The 19,874-nt window shown below is 42.4% G+C and overlaps 1 protein-coding gene across 1 annotated transcript in view; it reads right to left on the bottom strand.

The window, feature by feature from the left end:
- Window positions 1-5,631: 5,631 nt before the first annotated feature.
- The window catches only part of LOC135088191 (uncharacterized), a 37,197-nt gene continuing 22,954 nt past the window's right edge, over window positions 5,632-19,874 (bottom strand). Inside the window, exons 12-14 of the mRNA XM_063983081.1 lie at window positions 18,428-18,622; window positions 10,106-10,171; window positions 5,632-9,564 (exon numbers count right to left, since the gene is read on the bottom strand). Of these exons, the coding sequence (XP_063839151.1) occupies window positions 9,469-9,564; window positions 10,106-10,171; window positions 18,428-18,622 (357 nt within the window). The 3' untranslated portion in view covers window positions 5,632-9,468. The remainder of the gene's footprint in view (window positions 9,565-10,105; window positions 10,172-18,427; window positions 18,623-19,874) is intronic.

The following is a 19,874-nucleotide window of genomic DNA, read 5'->3' as shown; positions in this document are numbered from 1 at the left end:
CCAAAGAATATTATGGTTTTGTACCAACTTCTGCTTCTAAGTTTCGAGAAATAACCTGTAATACATGTAAAATAATGCCTCGGGTCATGTGCTATGTAATGACTATTTGATCATCTCAAGAAACTGACTTACATCCGGCCACCAAAAAATTACGGAGGTGTAAAATTCAGGAGAAAAGGGCAACAGTCACTGAACGTTGTGTAAATCTTTAAGAGAAGCCTTTGTCCAGTTGTGGATGTCTTTTGGTAGAATAATAAGTAAGGCCTGACCACGCTAGCGTCTTTCGAATGTCATCGTCTCGCCAACGCCTGCGCAGAGACGACGTGGCATTGGCTTAGCGTCGCTTCGAAAGACGAAGTCGCCCAGTTAAAATAAACAATATAATAGTATTCAGTACATAGGCCCTTTTTAGGGAACTCATATACGTTCCAAAGTATTGACGTGTAGCATCGACGCGGCTCAGGCGCCGGCATGATGACGACCCTCGATAAACGCTGTGGAGGTTCCAAGTTCTACAGGCTGAAAACATTTAATTTTCGGATAGATCCAGTTAATTCTGTAACCTATTATTGCTACCGTTGGACAGAGCTCTTGAAGCACTTTCAGAATCAGTAACCAGTTTTTCGATATCCTACTAATATTATAAATGCGAATCTTGTATAGTTTAGAAATAATCGTGTAGTGTTTGTATCTACGTACTAGATAGATACAATACGCTGTCTCACGTACACAAGTGATAGGCAGTCACGTGACGTCGTTACGAGTGGGACGAGTCAGTCGTACGGCAGACGCCGGCGAGTACGGACGTGCCGCAGTGAGACGCTTGGTGTGACGGTGAGCCAGTGTGCACATTTAGGTACATCGAATGAGATCACTTATCGTTTCCACCCTGTGTAAAGCCCGGTCCGTGAGCACGTAGAATTTTGTCCAATGACCCCTAGCTACCCATCCTTATCGCTCGCGCGTAATGAGGGCTATCGTTTTAGCGCTCACCAGTTAGCGCCACTGTAGAGTAAGGTCCTGGCACTTGCTAGTAGCGAAGACAGTGGCACCAACTGGTGAGCGTGAAAGTGGTAGGAGGACTATCGCATTTGCACTCATCAAGATGGCGCCACTGTAGAGTAAGGTCCTGTCAATCGCCAGGGGTGCCAACTGTTAAGTATAAGAACGATAGCCCTCATTATATTGCTGTCGCGACTGTGCGACTGGCACCCGCAGTGAGTGTGCGAGCGCGATAGCAACATAATTACGCGCGAGCAATAAGGATGGGTAGCTTGGGGTCATTGGACAAAATTCTACGTGCTCACGGACCAGACTATATTTATTATTGTTGGGCCGCAGATGCGAGGGCATCAAGGACAGCCAGTGGGCGGTGTCGGTGCGCGCCGAGCTACGGCTGGTGGCGCAGGCGCCGCGCGCGCGGAACATCGCCATGCAGATACACAAGACCTTCACCAAGTAAGCCCGACCTTAACACAAGTGGATAAGGCTCAAATCATGGTGGCAACATACTTATAATGTACTCTTTCTCAGAGATAAAATAAACGCATGTGTTGCTCTGTAAAATAAAAGATTTATTCAAAGATACACAAGACCTTCACCAAGTAAGCCCGACCTTAACACAAGTGGATAAGGCTCAAATCGTGGTGGCAATATACTTATAAGAGTTCTATAAAGACTCAAATCATGGTGGCAATATTCTTTAAATGCTTAAGTGGGACTTTCTGATGTCAGTTCAATGACTGTTCTGAGATACAGTGTAAAAAAGCGAAGACTCAAGGTTGTCAGATCTATAGACCACGCGTCACGTGACCACATCCCTCCTGAAAAGGTTATTATGTCTTAATTCGTCCACAGGATGTAATTATTGCACTGGCAGGTAGAGTAGCGACTAACGAACATGGTGTGTGGAGTTTATAACTCATATCTAAAGATATAAATGAAAGGGCGTCGTTGCCTTGCGTCGATGCATTTCAACGCCCTGTAGGCCTAAGATGCGCGCCGTGATAACTTTTATCGACGTCAAAATGTATGGGCAAAATGGATAAAATGGCGTGATAACCACTTATCGCGGCGCGCATCTTAGGCCTACTGGATGCGTTCAAAAGCGCTGCGATGTCGCAACGTATTGCAGGCCGCTACCAGCCGGGCAGTATGGAAACCATTGGGGAGGCCTATGTTCAGCAGTGGACGTCCTGCGCCTGAAACGATGATGATGTCGCAACACAAATCGATGATTTTTCTTATAATTTTCTGCCTCCCCCACAGTAAAGAGAACGAGTGGGGCTTCAACCGCTTCGTGAACTGGACGGACGTGATGGATTCGGAGCGCGGGTTCCTACGAGGAAACGCCATCGAGATCGAGGCTCATCTCGTGGCCGACGCCGCGCCCGCTTCAGGCCACGCCCCCTCGCTGCCAGGCCCCGCCCCCTCGCTGCCAGGCCCCGCCCCCACGCTCAACCCCGCCCCACCTGTGACTACACCCTAGGTAAGTTGCTGTGCCGTGAGGCCGTCTCTCGTCTCCACACGATCCCAACCTATCTCCTTGATCACACGTACCGAGCTTGCCCATGCTGCCAGGCCCCGCCCCACCCGTGACCACACCCTAGGTAAGTTGCTATGCCGTGAGGCCGTCTCTCGTCTCCACACGATCCCAACCTATTTCCTTGATCACACGTACCGAGCTTGCCCATGCTGCCAGGCCCCGCCCCACCCGTGACTACACCCTAGGTAAGTGGCTACGCCGTGAGGCCGTCTCTCGTCGTCTCCACACGATCCCGGTCCATTCCACTTTAATCACCTGGCTTTGATGACCCAGGTGATCAAAATCCATTTCCAGCGACAATTTAGTGTCCTTTGATCACCCACGGATATGTGCCCTGGGTGATCAAAGTGGACTCGAGTTAAATTATTATTTTAGTGTCCTTTGATCACCTACATACAAATCACACCTCCTCTGAATAGACACGGTAAGTACTAACATTTTCTTAATATACGGTATTTACGGTTTACATTTTTATTTATATTTTAAAGCGTTACTTACCTAAACATTGTTTGTCCGTACATTAAGTATAAGAGGAGGTGTGATTTGTATGTAGGTGATCAAAGGACACTAAAATAATAATTTAACTGGAGTCCACTTTGATCACCCAGGGCACATATCCGTGGGTGATCAAAGGACACTAAATTGTCGCTGGAAATGGACTTTGATCACCTGGGTCATCAAAGCCAGGTGATCAAAGTGGAATAGACCACGATCCCAACCTATTTCCTTGATCACACGTACCGAGCTTGATCAAACGGGCGAGACAGTACTCGGTGTGTATGAAACGTTACGGCGAGTGCGCTTGGCCGAGTTTTTTGGAGAGACAGATACTCAACGACTCACCTGACTCTCTCGGCTTAGTACCATTTTACTGTCTCGCCCGTTTACTCGGTAGCCTTGATCACACCAAAATGTTTACTCGGTCGAGACAGTTGGGTGAGCGAGTCACATACTCGAGCGCTCGGCCGAGCACTCGGCGTAATGTTCATACACACCGAGTACTCGGCCGAGAGCACTGCCTCGCCCGTTTGCTCGGTACGTGTGATCAAGGCTTATGTTCCAAACGTTGGACGAGTGAAGTCGCGCTCCACTCGTCCAACGTTTGGATCTAGAAAAAGCTTGTTCCGACTATTGCTAGGACTATTTTCTACGTACGTATCATACGTTGGAAGTTGGGATCAACGTGTGGCGCCGGTGTGATGTCATACTTATACAGGGTGTTAGGTAAATGGGTATATGAGCCGACACTAGCCCATGTTAACACGGTCATATAAATGGTATGGTGAAGTCAGAAAATTGATATCATGATTTTAATTATTTTAATTTTCATACAAATCTGATTTTATAAATTTTATTTTGTATGAACATTTAAAAAATTAAAATGATGATATCAAATTTCTGACTTCACCATACCAATTATATGCATATGTTAACATGGGCTAGTGTCGGCTCATATACCCATTTACCTAACACCCTGTAGAACAGAGTTTTAAAAACTTAATCCCACCGGGAGGGGTGGAATTTACAGTATTATTAGCTGACAAATTACAAGTTTTTAAAACCCTGTTCTCTGATTTAAAACATGGTGCAGCCCTAGAAAATACAAAATAAATAATGTATGGCAGCATCTAGATTATTCATATTAAAGGCTGCGATACGATTGTCTATCCTGTGATTCCAATAAGGTTGATTCAGATTCGTAGTTCACACAAGTCGATCTCTAATGATGAGCGTAACTTTGTGCCTAATGAAAATTTCCAGTTTTAGTTAATGTTGATTTTTATACGAATTTTATAATGATTGTTTATTATTGTGATACTTTTATAAAAAGGTTAAGCGTCTATTAGTAGGTATTGAGATGAGACTGATAAATAATTTACTTCTATGTTGTCGATGTTTGATTGTATGTTAGAGCCATAATTGATGTTATTTTTCGGTTGTAATTGATCTCTTTACTAAAATATTGCCTCTAAAACCTAATAAAACATTGTGATAGTTTTAATGTGAATTTGCCGTTATTTGTTTGTTGTATCTTATTATGGGGTTTAATAAATACGTTGTGTTCCCCCAACTTCGTTTACTAGATGATAAGACAAAGAATGTGAGAGTACAAAATATTTTTATTATAATACATAATGCGAAAGAGGTCTCTATGAATAATTATAAATAAAGAACTTAGTTCTGATAATGTCCCAATGATATATTAGTAACTATTTAATATTATTATTGAAAAAGTTAAACTTTTGGTACGATTACGTTTATTTAGAAAGCATGTATAATTTTAATTGATATTCTTTTGAGGATGTTAAAAAATGTGGCACATTGGTTTGTTATCATACAGTTCAAATAATTTTGAATCATTTCAAATCCTAAATAAATATGTAGAAATTGAACACAGCGTCAAATAGTTCGTGACACTCAAAGTAGCCAAAAAGTTGACAACACAACCTTGTTCCAATGAGGGCTATCGTTTTTTTACCTAACAGTTGGCACCCCTGGCGATTGACAGGACCTTACTCTACAGTGGCGCCATCTTGATGAGCGCAAATGCAATAGTCCTCCTATCACTTTAGCGCTCACCAGTTGGTGCCACTGTCTTCGCTACTAGCAAGTGACAGGACCTTACTCTACAGTGGCGCTAACTGGTGAGCGCTAAAACGATAGCCCTCATTGTAACAAAGACGTGTTGCGAATTTTTTGGCTACTGTCACGAACTATTTGATGCTGACTTTACTTGACCAAATAATTTTTATGCCCAGTCCTAAGGTAATAGATTGTAGATTTAAGTTTGATTGTTACGTAGCTTGATAAGCAACATGGTAATAAATGATCTCAATTGATTTTGGCATGTTTAACTTTTTGTAATTCAAGTGTGTAGTCATTTAGCACCTTTTTCCATCTGTCCCCTTGACAAGTGACTAAAGCCTGGTCCGTGAGCACGTTGAATCCCGTCCAATGACCCCAAGCTGCCCATCCTTGTCGCTCGCACGTAATTATGTTGCTGTCGCGCTCGCACACTCACTGCCTTACCTACCTTAGCCACCTGGCTTGTCATTCTCAAAAAGTAATAAAATAAAACAATAAACTTGTAACATACATTTAATAAATAATAGTATGTAATAATTACAAAACAAATTCATTCTGTAAGAACAGTTAACAGCACATAACTAGGCTAGGTCATAATTTGGTTAAGAGATCACAATAAATACAGGTGCTTCAAAAGAAACGAGGAATGGCATAATAAAAACAAAGCAGTTCTCTGATGAAAATCTGTAATATTAATTGAATTTTAATCAATGTTTTTATTGTACAAAAATAATTGTGTCACACATTCATTCAACTCTTTTGAAACCACTGTAAACTGGCCTGAAAAATGCTGTTAACTGTTAAGTTTATCCTCATTGGACATTTTATTGTAAAAATCTTTGTGGGCTTATAATAATACCTAATTAATACAAGTCACACTAATTGGCTATTAAGTTTGCTATAAATATACTAAAATACAATCATCTGTTTTACACACGATTGTCAGGCAGTAAATTGAATGAAACACTCAATGTAGATGTCGCTGTGTTACAGTAACATCAGAGTAAATACAAATGAGTAGGTCATCTTCATAGAAACGCACCGAGCGCGGTTTGTATGTGAGCGCGCCAATACGTATGCGGCGCGCACGCACACATGACAAAATTCAGCGGGGATAAGCATGGAGTTGCGCCATACAAACCGCGCTCGATGCGTTTCTATGAAGATAACCTACTCATTTGTATTTACTCTGGTAACATTCAGCTGACAAAATTATTCGCATTGATCCATCACCGGTCCTCGATTATAAGAACTTTTTTTACATTATTAGGTACGTGATGCTTACGAATTTTCATAATTTTTACAACTACCTATTTATGGGAAATTGTTTTCTACATTTAAACTTTAAAATAATGCCCCCTGATAAGATTAGGCGGGCGCGGTCTAGCGTGAATATATTTTTTTGAAGGCACACAAAATGGTGAAGTGATTATTTCTGAGTGAAGTCTCAGTTCGCTTAGAAACTTAAAGTCTAACTAGAATGCTAGAATTTGCTTCGCAGAGCACGCTGAAGGTGTCAATTCAATGTAATACGCCTATCCCAGGCACCGTCACTACGGAAAGTCTCGAAATAAAACTCCATGACTAATGCTGGATTTCTATATTCAATCCTAATCCAAATTATAGTTCCAAAATACTGGACTGTCCTGTCGATGACATTGACAGTGGGGCGCCACCGTCAATACCGGATCGCTGGTTCAGATTTTTGCCATGTTGGAAACCATACAGGGTGGAAACGATAAGTGATCTCACCCGATTATTTCTAAACTATACAAGATTTCGAAAGACTGGTTACTGATCCTGAAAGTGCTTCACGAGCTCTTTCAAACGGTGCTAATAATAGGTTTCAGAATACACTGGAACTATCCGAAAATTCAGTGTTTTCAGCTTCCATACATTTGGTAAAGTTACATAATTTTAAAAACTACACAAGATATCGTAAAACTGGTTACTGATCCTAAAAGTGCTTCACGAGCTCTATCCAACGGTATCAATATCAAGTTACAGAATAAACTGGATCTATCCTAAAATTCAATGTTTCCGTCTTCCATACATTTAGTACTATCACAGTCATGGCACTCATCTCTTGATAATTTTATAGCAAGTAAAGCCTGAAACTTATGTTTTTCACTAATAATTTTAAATAAGATGCAAGTTACGAGTTTATTTAACCGACATTTTAAGTTTATTAATTAACAAAAAATAAATTACACTTCTAATAATGTGTCGTCGGCATACATTTAGTATGGAAGCTGGAAACATTGAATTTTGGGATAGTTCCAGTTTATTCTGTAACCTATTATTGGTACCGTTTGAAAGAGCTTGTGGAACACTTTCAGGATCAGTAACCAGTTTTTCGATATCTTGTATAGTTTAGAAATAATCGAGTGAGATCACTTATCGTTTCCACCCTGTATAGTTGAACGATGGTAGCGCCCCCCTGTCATTGAGTTTGGCGGGACAGTTCAGCGTGGGCCATCTATATACGGATTTGGATTGTCAACTGTCAAATTTTAATATGTTTTTGGCCAAAATAACTGCGGCATTTGATGTTTTTATATTTTTATATTGTTTATATGACTATTTAAACAATATTAAAGTGTATATGCATCGAAAATTTTGGAAATATAATCTAAAACTGAATTCAATTTGACAGTTGTAATCCGGATTTGGACAATGATTGAATATGGGAATCGGGCGTAAAACGTTTTCAGTAACCGTGTTTAAGTGCTAGAAATGCTATAACACGATATAATGAGCGTACAATTGTCATTAGTCAATATCAAAAGCTTAAAACGCGGTTTAATGTTGTAAAATGCGTCCGGAGCTAAGTTCCACACTGTCAACTGTGCCACACGATTATGCATATAACTTCGCATTTCCTAACTGTCAAAATCGGCCACGAAAACCATATAATGCCACATGATTATCAGCATTATAAGTTTGCGTTTCCTAACTGTCCACGTCAGCCACGAAAGTCTTTTTTTTTTCATCTTTATGGCTCTCGCGGATTGCGTTTAGCCACGATAAAACGCCATATCTGCCACACGATTATCAGCTTTATAAGTTTGAGGTTCCTAAGGCCCAGAACAGACGGTGAAACGCAACTGCAACTGCTAGTTACTTTTGAGTTGCATCTAAGTTTCTGCCATAGCGTCCGTTGAGAGACCACACATGACGCGACCAGTTTGAAACTTTCAGTTTCAGTTTCATTCATCAGAATCATCAGAAAGTTGCAGTTTCGTTGCAGTTGCATTTCACCGTCTGTTCTGGGTCTAACTGTCTACGTAAGCCATATCTGCACACGATTATCAGCTTTATAACATTGCGTTTCCTAACTGTCCACGTAAGCCATATCTGCACACGATTATCAGCTTTAAAAGTTTGAGTTTCCTAACTGTCCACGTAAGCCATATCTGCATACGATTATCAGCTTTATAAGTTTGAGTTTCCTAAGGCCCAGAACAGACGGTGAAACTGCAACTGCTAGTTACTTTTGAGTTGCATCTAAGTTTCTGCCATAGCGTCCGTTGAGAGACCACACATGACGCGACCAGTTTGAAACTTTCAGTTTCAGTTTCATTCATCAGAATCATCAGAAAGTTGCAGTTTCGTTGCAGTTGCGTTTCACCGTCTGTTCTGGGCCTTACTGTCCACGTAAGCCATATCTGCACACGATTATCAGCTTTATATGTTTGCGTTTCCTAACTGTCCACGTAAGCCATATCTGCCACACGATTATCAGCATTAATAGTTTGCGTTTCCTAACTGTCCACGTCAGCCACATGTGCCATAGTCCCGTGCGCGTGCAGCCGGAAGCGTCGCGGGCGCTAAAGTCTGTTCGCCGAGAGTTGATAAAAAAAATTAAATATCAGAGGTTCTAAACTCATTACAAATTGCGGCCCGCTAATTATTTTTGTCGATATAATGAAAAAGTTGGTAGATTATCATTATTATCTCTTTTAAATTTACGGGAATTATTCCGGTTACGGCAAACGTGGGGATACGGATCAAACACGTGGCGTCCATGTGTTGAATAAAAAGGATTTCATTATTATCAAGTGGCTTATAGTGTATCCCAATGTTGGGCAAAGCCCTACCCACTGTCATACCATTCATTTCGGTCTTATGTAAAATAAATCTATTCCTTTTCACACATTGCGTTTCACACATTGCGGCCCGCCGGCCGGGGCGCTTGACGACAGCTGCGTGGCTCGTACCATGGTACTCAGTGCGCGTTGTGACAAACGACGCCCGCCATACAGAATGCGATAATTAAGCGACAGTCGTTATTGCAAGACATTTCATAATATTTATCAACTCTCGGCGAACAGACTTTAGTACGTGAATATGACCGAGCGGATGAGCCCGTCGCGAACGCTGTCGCTGCTCTGCCCGATGCCGAAGTTGAAGAACACCGACTCCGCCGCCACCTGGACGAATTGGACCTTGTTACCTGGGCGTTGAGTCTTAAATCAAGTGGTGGGACTTGAAACACGTTACAAGGAACGTTGCGCTCTTATTTCGTGCGTTAAACTGGTGTTTTTAAAGGCTTCCACAGACCAAACGCGGGTCAGAAGCAGTCCGGGTCAGTTGCAGCGCGGCTGAGGCACATTGAAAGCAGCGCAGTTGCAACGCGGGCGGTTGTCAAAAATTTAAATATTCGAAAACCGCTTTCAACGCGCTGCTACCGCCCTGCGTCTGGTGTGTCATGCTAATATGGCCGCCATAGTAATACAACAGCGCGGGCCTGCGTTCGCGCCCACGCCGCCTCGTTTGTATTTCAGCAGTTGCAGTGCGGTTGGAGCGCGGGCCCGCGTTCAAATTTGGTGTGACATACTTCAAGAGTTTCTTGTATTACAACTTGCGCCCGCATTAAAACTGCGCTGCTACTGCCCTGCGTTTGGTCTGCCCAAGGCTTTAGGTGTTTAGTCTAGTGAAGATGATTTACTGTGTAAGTCAATTTCATCATACCTGTTGTGCACACACGCCCATTGGATACCAGCCGGCCTTGTTGAACACTATGCCCACTTTGTACACCTGCGGAAAACATAATGTCGTCGATGTAATACAACTGCCTATTCCGATTTTAAGCCACTAGAAATATTATTATAATCTACGCTTTATATTAACGAACTTGTTATGTACGAATGTAAAATATCGGCAGTACACATTGTAATAATAACACTTCATGCTCTGGAAAATGAAAGTTCTGATTTGAGTCTGGAACTGGTTTTACGGCTATTTGATGGAACTTTAAGCTGTCACCACTAAAGTCCGGTCGCCGAGCAGATAGAATTTCGTCCAATGACCCCAAGCTACCCATCCTTATCACTCGCTCGTAACAGTGTTGGCACTAATCAATTAATTTTTTAATCAATTAATTAATTTGATTAATTTTAATCATGATTAAATTAATCCTGATTAAAATAATCATGATTAAAAAAGTAATCATAATCATGATTAATTTGTTAATCATTAATCAATAATCATTAATTTGATTAACTTGATTAACTTCTTAAATGTTCTATCGAAAACAATGTTAAAACATTGAATTCTAATATTAGATGTCTGGTTTTAGGCTACAATTCTATGACAGGTCATACCTAGATAAATATAAGGTAACCTAGACTGCCCCCCGCCCCCTTCCCTGAAACTTCCGGTGCAGTCTTCCGACCTCCCGTAGGAGGATATCAGTCCACTTCCCCTACCGTTCCAGCACTTACTTGCAACCCCACACTCCCACCACCTGCCCCCCACCCCTAGCCTCCCCTGAAACTTCTGGTACGAAGTCTCCTGCACCTCCCCAACACGCAAAACCTCCTAGTTTAGCAACCCCACCCTTCTATTGAATTGCCCACGCGTGGCCCTCCCCCCGAAACTTCTGGTACGAAGTCTCCTGAACCTCCCCAACACGCAAAACCTCCTAGTTTAGCAACCCCACCCTTCTATTGAATTGCCCACGCGTGGCCCTCCCCCCGAAACTTCTGGTACGAAGTCTGCTGCACCTCCCCAACACGCAAAACCTCCTAGTTTAGCAACCCCACCCTTCTATTGTATTGCCCACGCGTGGCCCTTCCCCCGAAACTTCTGGTACGAAGTCTCCTGCAACTCCCCAACACGCAAAACCTCCTAGCTTAGCAACCCCACCCTTCTATTGAATTGCCCGCGCGTGGCCCTCCCCCCGAACTTCTGGTACGAACTCTCCTGCACCTCCCCAACACGCAAAACCTCCTAGCTTAGCAACCCCACCCTTCTATTGAATTGCCCACGCGTGGCCCTCCCCCCAAACTTCTGGTACGAAGTCTCCTGCACCTCCCCAACACGCAAAACCTCCTAGTTTAGCAACCCCACCCTTCTATTGAATTGCCCACGCGTGGCCCTCCCCCCAAACTTCTGGTACGAAGTCTCCTGCACCTCCCCAACACGCAAAACCTCCTAACTTAGCAACCCCACCCTTCTACTGAATTGCCCACGCGTGGCCCTCCCCCCGAACTTCTGGTACGAACTCTCCTGCACCTCCCCAACACGCAAAACCTCCTAGCTTAGCGACCCCACCCTTCTATTGAATTGCCCACGCGTGGCCCTCCCCCCGAAACTTCTGGTACGAACTCTCCTGCACCTCCCCAACACGTAAAACCTCCTAGTTTAGCAACCCCACCTTTCTGTTGAATTGCCCACGCTTGCCCCTACAATGGGGGGGGGGACTTCTCCCCTATCGTCAGCCAGCCCGCTTAACTTCTTTCCTGGCCCAATTTTGCTGGAGGATACCGGAAGAATAGAAGGAATTGTGAGAAACAAACTAGTGCGATACGTGTTTTCAGTAGTGAAAATTGACGCAGTTTTTTGGGAAAACGACAGTACAACTCCAGATCCCCCCTTTGCTAGACATTTTATAAGTCGCGGGTACCTTTTCATACACCCCCAACCCTTTTCTTATGAAAATAGTAGATAGTTAATCAAATAATCAAATTAACGATTAATGATTTTGATTATGATTTTAATCATTAATTTTTAATCATTAATCAGATTAACTTTTTGCCAACACTGGCTCGTAATTATATTGCTGTCGCGACGGGCGGCCGCAGTGAGTGTGCGAGAGCAATATAATTATACGCGAGCGATAACGATGCATCGTTTTCGTCGTTTTTACGCATCGCGATGCGTAGCTTGGGGTCATTGGACGAAATTCTATCTGCTCAACGACCGGACTTTACCCAGCAACATCTGTAGCACCAGAAGAGTATTTTATCATAACTCAACGAAGAAAGGAAGAAACAGTAAGTTCGGTGTTCAAACAGGCTCGTATAGCTGACCTTGTTCCGCTGGATGTAGACGGGCCGGTTGAACATGATGTCGAGCAGGTGGCGGTGCGGCACGCGCGCCGTGTAGTGCGTGTAGGTGACGTCAGTAGCTGACCTTGTTCCGCTGGATGTAGACGGGCCGGTTGAACATGATGTCGAGCAGGTGGCGGTGCGGCACGCGCGCCGTGTAGTGCGTGTAGGTGACGTCAGTAGCTGACCTTGTTCCGCTGGATGTAGACGGGCCGGTTGAACATGATGTCGAGCAGGTGGCGGTGCGGCACGCGCGCCGTGTAAATAAAAAATAAAAAATAAAAAAATAAAAATCTTTTTATTTACTTTTACAAGCAGGTATTTACATTAATCTGAGGCTGGGGCCTACCTAGTAAGTATATGGATATACCTGTGGCAGGAGGCCCCGCTCTTCTTACACTGGTTACGATAATTTAAGTACATAGGTAATCTTTAACACTAGTATGCAAAATAAAATCATCTTTTTAGATTTCAGTAGAAGTTTTTTACAGAAGCAAATTCTTACAATTTTTAAATATTTAAATAACGGTCGATTCTCACTGTTTGTAAGTGTACGTGCGTGCATGTGTGTGTGTGTGTGTGTGTGTGTGTGAGAGAGAGTGTGTGTGTGTGAGAGAGAGTGTGTGTGTGTGTGAGTTTGTGTGCGATGGGTAGCCCTACGATTTTAATCTTGGGATCGGTTTTTAAAGACCACTACTCAAAACACGGTTAGGTTCGAATAAAAGCCTACAGTACAGGCCTTGAAAGAAGGTCTTCTAAGTCATGGTAGCCAAAAGATGCAAGTCCCTTTATCAGGATTTTTTTACATTCAAAGTATTGCAATTTATAAATATTAAGTCTTTTATGCAATCTATTGTATACAAAAGTAGACTGAACATAAAATTGCCGTCTGGCGAATTCAGTTTTACAAGTCGGAATAGGTATCACATTGTTTTGTCTTCTACCAGTCATCAAGTCGGGTTTGTATGTCATGGTTTTATGTACTTTAAGTGTTGATGCTAGGACATATAGTTTTCTAACCGACATTATGTTATAGGTTTCGTATAATTCGTCTGTGGGAAATTTGTACGGTTTAAAAAACATCGTCTTTAGTAAGCATCTTTGTGCTCTCTCTACCTCGAGGAATTTAGATTTTGTGGCACCTCCCCAGATAGCTATGCAATATATCATGACAGATTGGGCCAAAGCTATGTAGATGCTGTAGAGAAGATTTTGAGAAGTGACGTGCCTCAGTTTTTTGAAGATCCACACAAGTTTTCTTATTCTATCATTAATATGATCTATTTGATGATGCCAAGATAGCCGTTGGTCGAGAGTTACCCCGAGGTACTTAGTGAAGTTTACACATTTGATTGCAGCACAATCGCAGGATTTGGTGTTGCTGTAGTCGCAGTAGTGAATTTTTAGTTCGTTGTTAATAGATGGTTGTGTTCGTTTATTAATAGCAAAGCAAATATAGTTGGTCTTAGCAATATTGAGGGTTAAGAGAGCAGATTTGAGCCAGTTAGAGATCTTAAAGAGTCCTTTCTCCGCTATATCAAACACAGAGTTCCAGGAGGAGCCTCCAAATACGATGGCCGTGTCATCCGCGTAGGAAAAAATACGACCACCCTCAATATTAAGGTTTGTCAAGTCATTTAGATATATTAGAAATAGAGTGGGGCCCAGTACGCTACCCTGTGGTACTCCGTACTCAGTGGTTGTAGCGTTACTTAAATAACCGTCTATCCTAACACACTGCGATCTGTCCCGAAGATAGTCTGTTAGTAGGTTTAATGGAGTACCCCGAATGCCAATGTTTTCAATTTTTTCTAGGAGTACGGGTATGGCCACTGTGTCAAAGGCCTTTTTTAGGTCTAAGAAGACCGTTAGACACTTAGTTCCTTGATCTAAATATTTAGTGACCAGAGAAGACAAATCCATGACCGCATCTTCGGTGGATTTCCCCTTACGGAAGCCAAATTGGGAGGTGGAAATGATTTTGAAATTTTCAAGGTAGTTAATGATTCGAGCATTAATAAGTCTTTCGATTATTTTTGAGATAGCCGGCAGGACAGAAATAGGTCTGTAGTTATTAAGGTCGCTTTTGTTACCGCCTTTGTAGACTGGTGTGACGATGGATTTTTTTAGAACAGTGGGAAAGATACCTTTCTCAAAGCAGAGGTTTGCTAAATGGCAGATGATGGGGACAACAATGGGTCTGACCATTTTGAGAAACTTAATATGGATTCCATCCCAGCCAGGGGCACTTTCAGATTTTAAGTTTGAGATAACCGCATTAATCTCCTCAATGTCAGTCCCCAATAAAACGAATGATGATGGTTGGGGCGCCGGCAAAATGGTTTGGACTTTTCCATTAGAGGGTTTATTGATGATGTCTTCGGCAAGTTGTTTGCCAACGTTTGCGAAAAAATTATTTATGTGGTTTACGGAATCTATCGGCGAGTTCATAATACCTAGTAATTCATTATTGGTGGTTTTGTTTGCCTTAAGGTGAGTTATTTCTTTTATTGATTTCCAAAGCGCTCTAGGGTTTTTAATATTGTTTTTAATCTGTTCGGATTCGTATTTACGTTTTAGTTTTTTAATCAAGTTATTACAATAATTTCGATATCTTAGATATGTTAGTTTGAGTATGGCGTTATGAGGGTCTGATCTTAATTTTAATTGCATTCGATCTCTATTTCTGATACAGCGCAGTATTCCACTGGTTATCCAAGGTTTAATACTGCGCTGTTTATTCGACACTATTTTGACTTTAGTACTATCCTTCAAAGATTCAGAGAGTTTGTGAATTAATTGTTTTGCCACGAAGTTTGGGTCATCGTTCGTTAGCAAATTTGGTAGGTCTTTAGTTAATAGTATTTTAGCAGCTTCTTCGTAGTCTATAAATGGGGTAGTAGTTGAAGATTGATTAACTTTAATTTTGGAAATACTCATGAATACTGCGGCGTGGTCAGTAACTGTTGAGTTTAGGACTGCAATCGAGACGGAGACCTTGGCCTTTTCAATTTTTAGCATAGTGTGGTCTAAACAGTTATTTTCCCTAGTTGGGAGTGTGTGTCCCGTCATAATACCATGAGAGGTTAGCATATTTAGGTAGGAAACTCTGTTGTTATTGTCATACGTTGGTTCATTTGATTTATTAATTAAATTTATGTTTATATCGCCAGTAATTATTATGTTTGGTAGGTGTTTATTTGATACCAAGTACGTGTCAAGTGAATTAATAAAGGACGAGGCGTTTCGAATTGATGGTGAGCGATATAAACCTAGTATAGTAGTGTTAGAAATGGTCAATTGAATACAGGTAGCGTCATTTATTTGTACTTCTTTAAAATTTGGGTTTAGTTTAGATTTGGCGTAAATCACCACGCCGTCACATTGGTTAGAGTTGTGAGTGGATGCGAAGTGAGAATAATAATTTAGCTGTGGGACAGGCTTGCGTGGGTTAAGATGACATTCGCTAAAAATTATAACATCAATTTCCTCTATTAGATTCGAAAAAGTAGCACTGAAGTTGTCAAGATTGCAATAAATGCTCCTTATATTCTGCTGAATTATAGTTAGATTACATTTATTAAAATTAATGTGACTGTTAAGATCCTGTAGGTCACATTTTACTGAGGGTGCAATAGTAATATCATCAAGTTCCTTTAAGTTATTAAAATTGTTCATCATGTATGAAGTTGTAGAAGCCGCGGTCGTCGAACTGAAGTAGAAAGTTTGTAATTAAGAAGTGCAGGAGGTATGCTCATATAAAGGATGTTATAAGTTTGGTACGATATAGTAGCGTAAATAAAAGTGAGTTTTTGTGTGTGTGAGAGTATATTATGTGTTTGTGTATGAGTAATGAGTATATTATGTATGGTGTGTGTATGTGAGTATTTAGATTTATAGTTTATGATCAGATTAAAAAACGGTGTGAGTTTGTAAAGTGTTAACAGTGAGATTAGTAATACAAAATTACATAAGTAATAGAGACCTTTAAATTTACTTACTAAGGCTAGTCATTTAATTTGGAAAAGTTGTTTAATTTGAGCTTCGCTCGTTATGGTAATTATTGGGGAATTCTCATCTCTTCTAACGTATACATTTCCGTAGGCGGTCCAGCAGAAAGTGAACGTCGTTGATTTCACAAGGTCCCGCGCTAGAAAATACAAGCGTGAGGCCTTTGGGGTCAATTGCTCCGAGACAAATATGGGGGTCTCTTCTTGTGTGACGAATCCAAGGTGTTTCGCCCGAAGTTTGGTTTTGTTGCGGATGTTATAGGTCTTGCAGCTCTGTAGTAATTCACTCTTCAGGGTAGTGGACGTTGTTTCAACAACAATAGGGGTATTAACTACATTGTCTTTTTTGCCACGTACTCTGTAGATGTCGGCCACGTCGGATTTGGTAAGGGCAGCGCCCACTGAGGAGGACAAGCAGGTCACCATCTTGATTAAGTCTTCTTTTGTTTCTTTCTCTTTCTTCGGCACATTCTTAATTTCAAAATTAGCTTTTCTTGAGTGTTTTAGCATGTTTTCGATTTTGTCCTCGAGGGCCGTGATGTGTTTGGCGTCCTCCTTTTTTTGTAGTTCTAAGGTTTCAATTCTTTTTTGTAGTTCTAGATTTTGTCTGGACAGGAATTCAATCGAGCTTTCTATCTTTATGTTAGTGTCCTGGATTTGTTTTAGAGTGGGATTGATCTTTTCGAATTCCTGCCGCTGGGTAGCAAGAAGTGTTGCGAACATTTCCCTCATTTCTTCTCTAAGTGCAGAAATGTCGTTATTCCCGGGCTCGTGCTGAGTGTCCGTGTGCACTGGAGGGCTGTGGTCTTCCTTTCTCTTCTTAGCAGCACGGTTGGAGACGTAGTTCGGTGGGGTTATATTTATATCGCGCGGAGGCGATACATTTAAGTTTGATTCGGATAATGACTTATTCATTTCGTATGTTTGTTCACTGTTTTACGTAAGACGTGTTAGCAGGACGTGGATTGGGTCTAATTATTAGGTGGATAAGGTTGATTTTGGCGCACAATGTTCACTTAAGTCAGATGCCGCACAAGCCGTCCGTAGCACAACACGTAGCATACAGTCCGTAGTACCAGATCCGTAGCGCGCAATCACTGTTTCGTAGCGCCTCGTAGCAAACACGTTGAGATGGTGGGTGGGACCGCGCGCCGTGACGTATCGGACTGAGCGAGTCGAAAAATGGCAACTCACTCTGTCGCACTTGAGGTACGCGGGGGACGAGGTAGCCGCTGCTGTCGCACGGATCGGAATTTTTGTTGAGTATTTGCAGATGGTTTCAAACAAGATTAGAATCTATAAACTGTTATGTAAGGAATATTTTAGTTGCACAAAATTTTTGTATTTTTTAATAAAAACTGCGACGCGTCTGCTCGCGCCAAGGCCCGAGAGCGAAGAGGAGAGGTGTAGTGCGTGTAGGTGACGTCAGTAGCTGACCTTGTTCCGCTGGATGTAGACGGGCCGGTTGAACATGATGTCGAGCAGGTGGCGGTGCGGCACGCGCGCCGTGTAGTGCGTGTAGGTGACGTCAGTAGCTGACCTTGTTCCGCTGGATGTAGACGGGCCGGTTGAACATGATGTCGAGCAGGTGGCGGTGCGGCACGCGCGCCGTGTAGTGCGTGTAGGTGACGTCAGTAGCTGACCTTGTTCCGCTGGATGTAGACGGGCCGGTTGAACATGATGTCGAGCAGGTGGCGGTGCGGCACGCGCGCCGTGTAGTGCGTGTAGGTGACGTCAGTAGCTGACCTTGTTCCGCTGGATGTAGACGGGCCGGTTGAACATGATGTCGAGCAGGTGGCGGTGCGGCACGCGCGCCGTGTAGTGCGTGTAGGTGACGTCAGTAGCTGACCTTGTTCCGCTGGATGTAGACGGGCCGGTTGAACATGATGTCGAGCAGGTGGCGGTGCGGCACGCGCGCCGTGTAGTGCGTGTAGGTGACGTCAGTAGCTGACCTTGTTCCGCTGGATGTAGACGGGCCGGTTGAACATGATGTCGAGCAGGTGGCGGTGCGGCACGCGCGCCGTGTAGTGCGTGTAGGTGAGCCGCGCGCCGTCCGCGTCGAGCAGGTGCGCGTAGAGCAGCTCGCTATAACTGGCCGCTGCGCTAACCGCGACGCCGCTTTCTTCGCACGGCGCTTGCGTCGGCACCTGAAGTTTTAATGACGTTGAAGACAGGCCACTTGTAAATTCGCCGGGCATACGCAAGAATTCGTGTCGTTTCTAAACGCGAACCGTGTACATTGCTCCGGCGCTGACCAAGAAATAATTCTTGTCTGCGCTAGATACGGCACGCGGCGGACGCGCACTGTGTGATAAATTTTCATAGGTAGGTCCGACGAAATTCTTTTCTGTCTGCGGTAGACATGGTGTTTCTTAGCGTGTACAAGAAGCCTTAGCCAGCCACGGATCTGCGATTTTTTGTAACCGGCGGGGCAAAGATTATTATATTGTGACAGCCCCTTCCTAACCTAAATAAAGTCGACGCGAATAGTGTCATTTATATTTTTTTCACATATAAATGACACTATTCGCGTCGACGAATATGCTTGAGATAATCAATTTGACGTCTTATGTGGGTGCAATAGATCATATTTTGCTATAAAAATTGAGGAATCGGCCCTGCACACGGGCGTCTTTCCGTTCTATACATAGCCAGAACGCAAGGGTGTGAAACTAATCGAGTATAGTTTGGAAATGACTATATTAACTAAGCTCCTCCAAACTATACACGACCAGTACGCATATGCTGCGTACTGCTCGCGTATACATACTTTGTAGTGACTTAGGTCAATTATCTTACTCCAAAATATACATCGCCAGTACGCATACAGACTAATCATGTATGTATTGTAATAAGTGCGTGATTACAATTTATACGCGAGTAGTTGCATGCTAGTCATTTTGACTTATTGACCTCTCTTTCTATTACATATTAATTCATATCTGCGTGTCTACTTTAAACATTGAATCATCTTTCGACACGTGTCATTGTTTTAATAAAGGATTTTTTGGTGTTTCTTATTCTGCCATAGAAAAGATATTTGTTTTGGGGCTGATATTTCACCAATTGTCGTAGGTATGGAAATATGTCAAAATGATTTTATTCTTGAGATAAAAGTTAATAAATAAAATAAATAATAAATAAATATCCTTAGACATTTTACACTGCGCTTCTAGTCCCAAACTAAGCAAAGCTTGTACTATGGGTACTAGAAAACGGATATAAACATACTTAAATACTTTTTTTTTGTAAATACACTTATTATACATAGAAAACACCCAGTCCAATACAAACAAATATGTTCATGCACACAAATGTTTGTACTGTGCGGGAATCGAACCCGCTACCTCCGGAATAGTAGTCCGTTTCGAACCACTACACCAATTAGTAATGCACGTT

Source organism: Ostrinia nubilalis, chromosome 3 (assembly GCF_963855985.1).
Source record: "Ostrinia nubilalis chromosome 3, ilOstNubi1.1, whole genome shotgun sequence".
NCBI classification, from domain to species: domain Eukaryota; kingdom Metazoa; phylum Arthropoda; class Insecta; order Lepidoptera; family Crambidae; genus Ostrinia; species Ostrinia nubilalis.
Note: the sequence above shows the minus strand (reverse complement) of the source record. Positions and strands in the feature narration are given on the sequence as shown.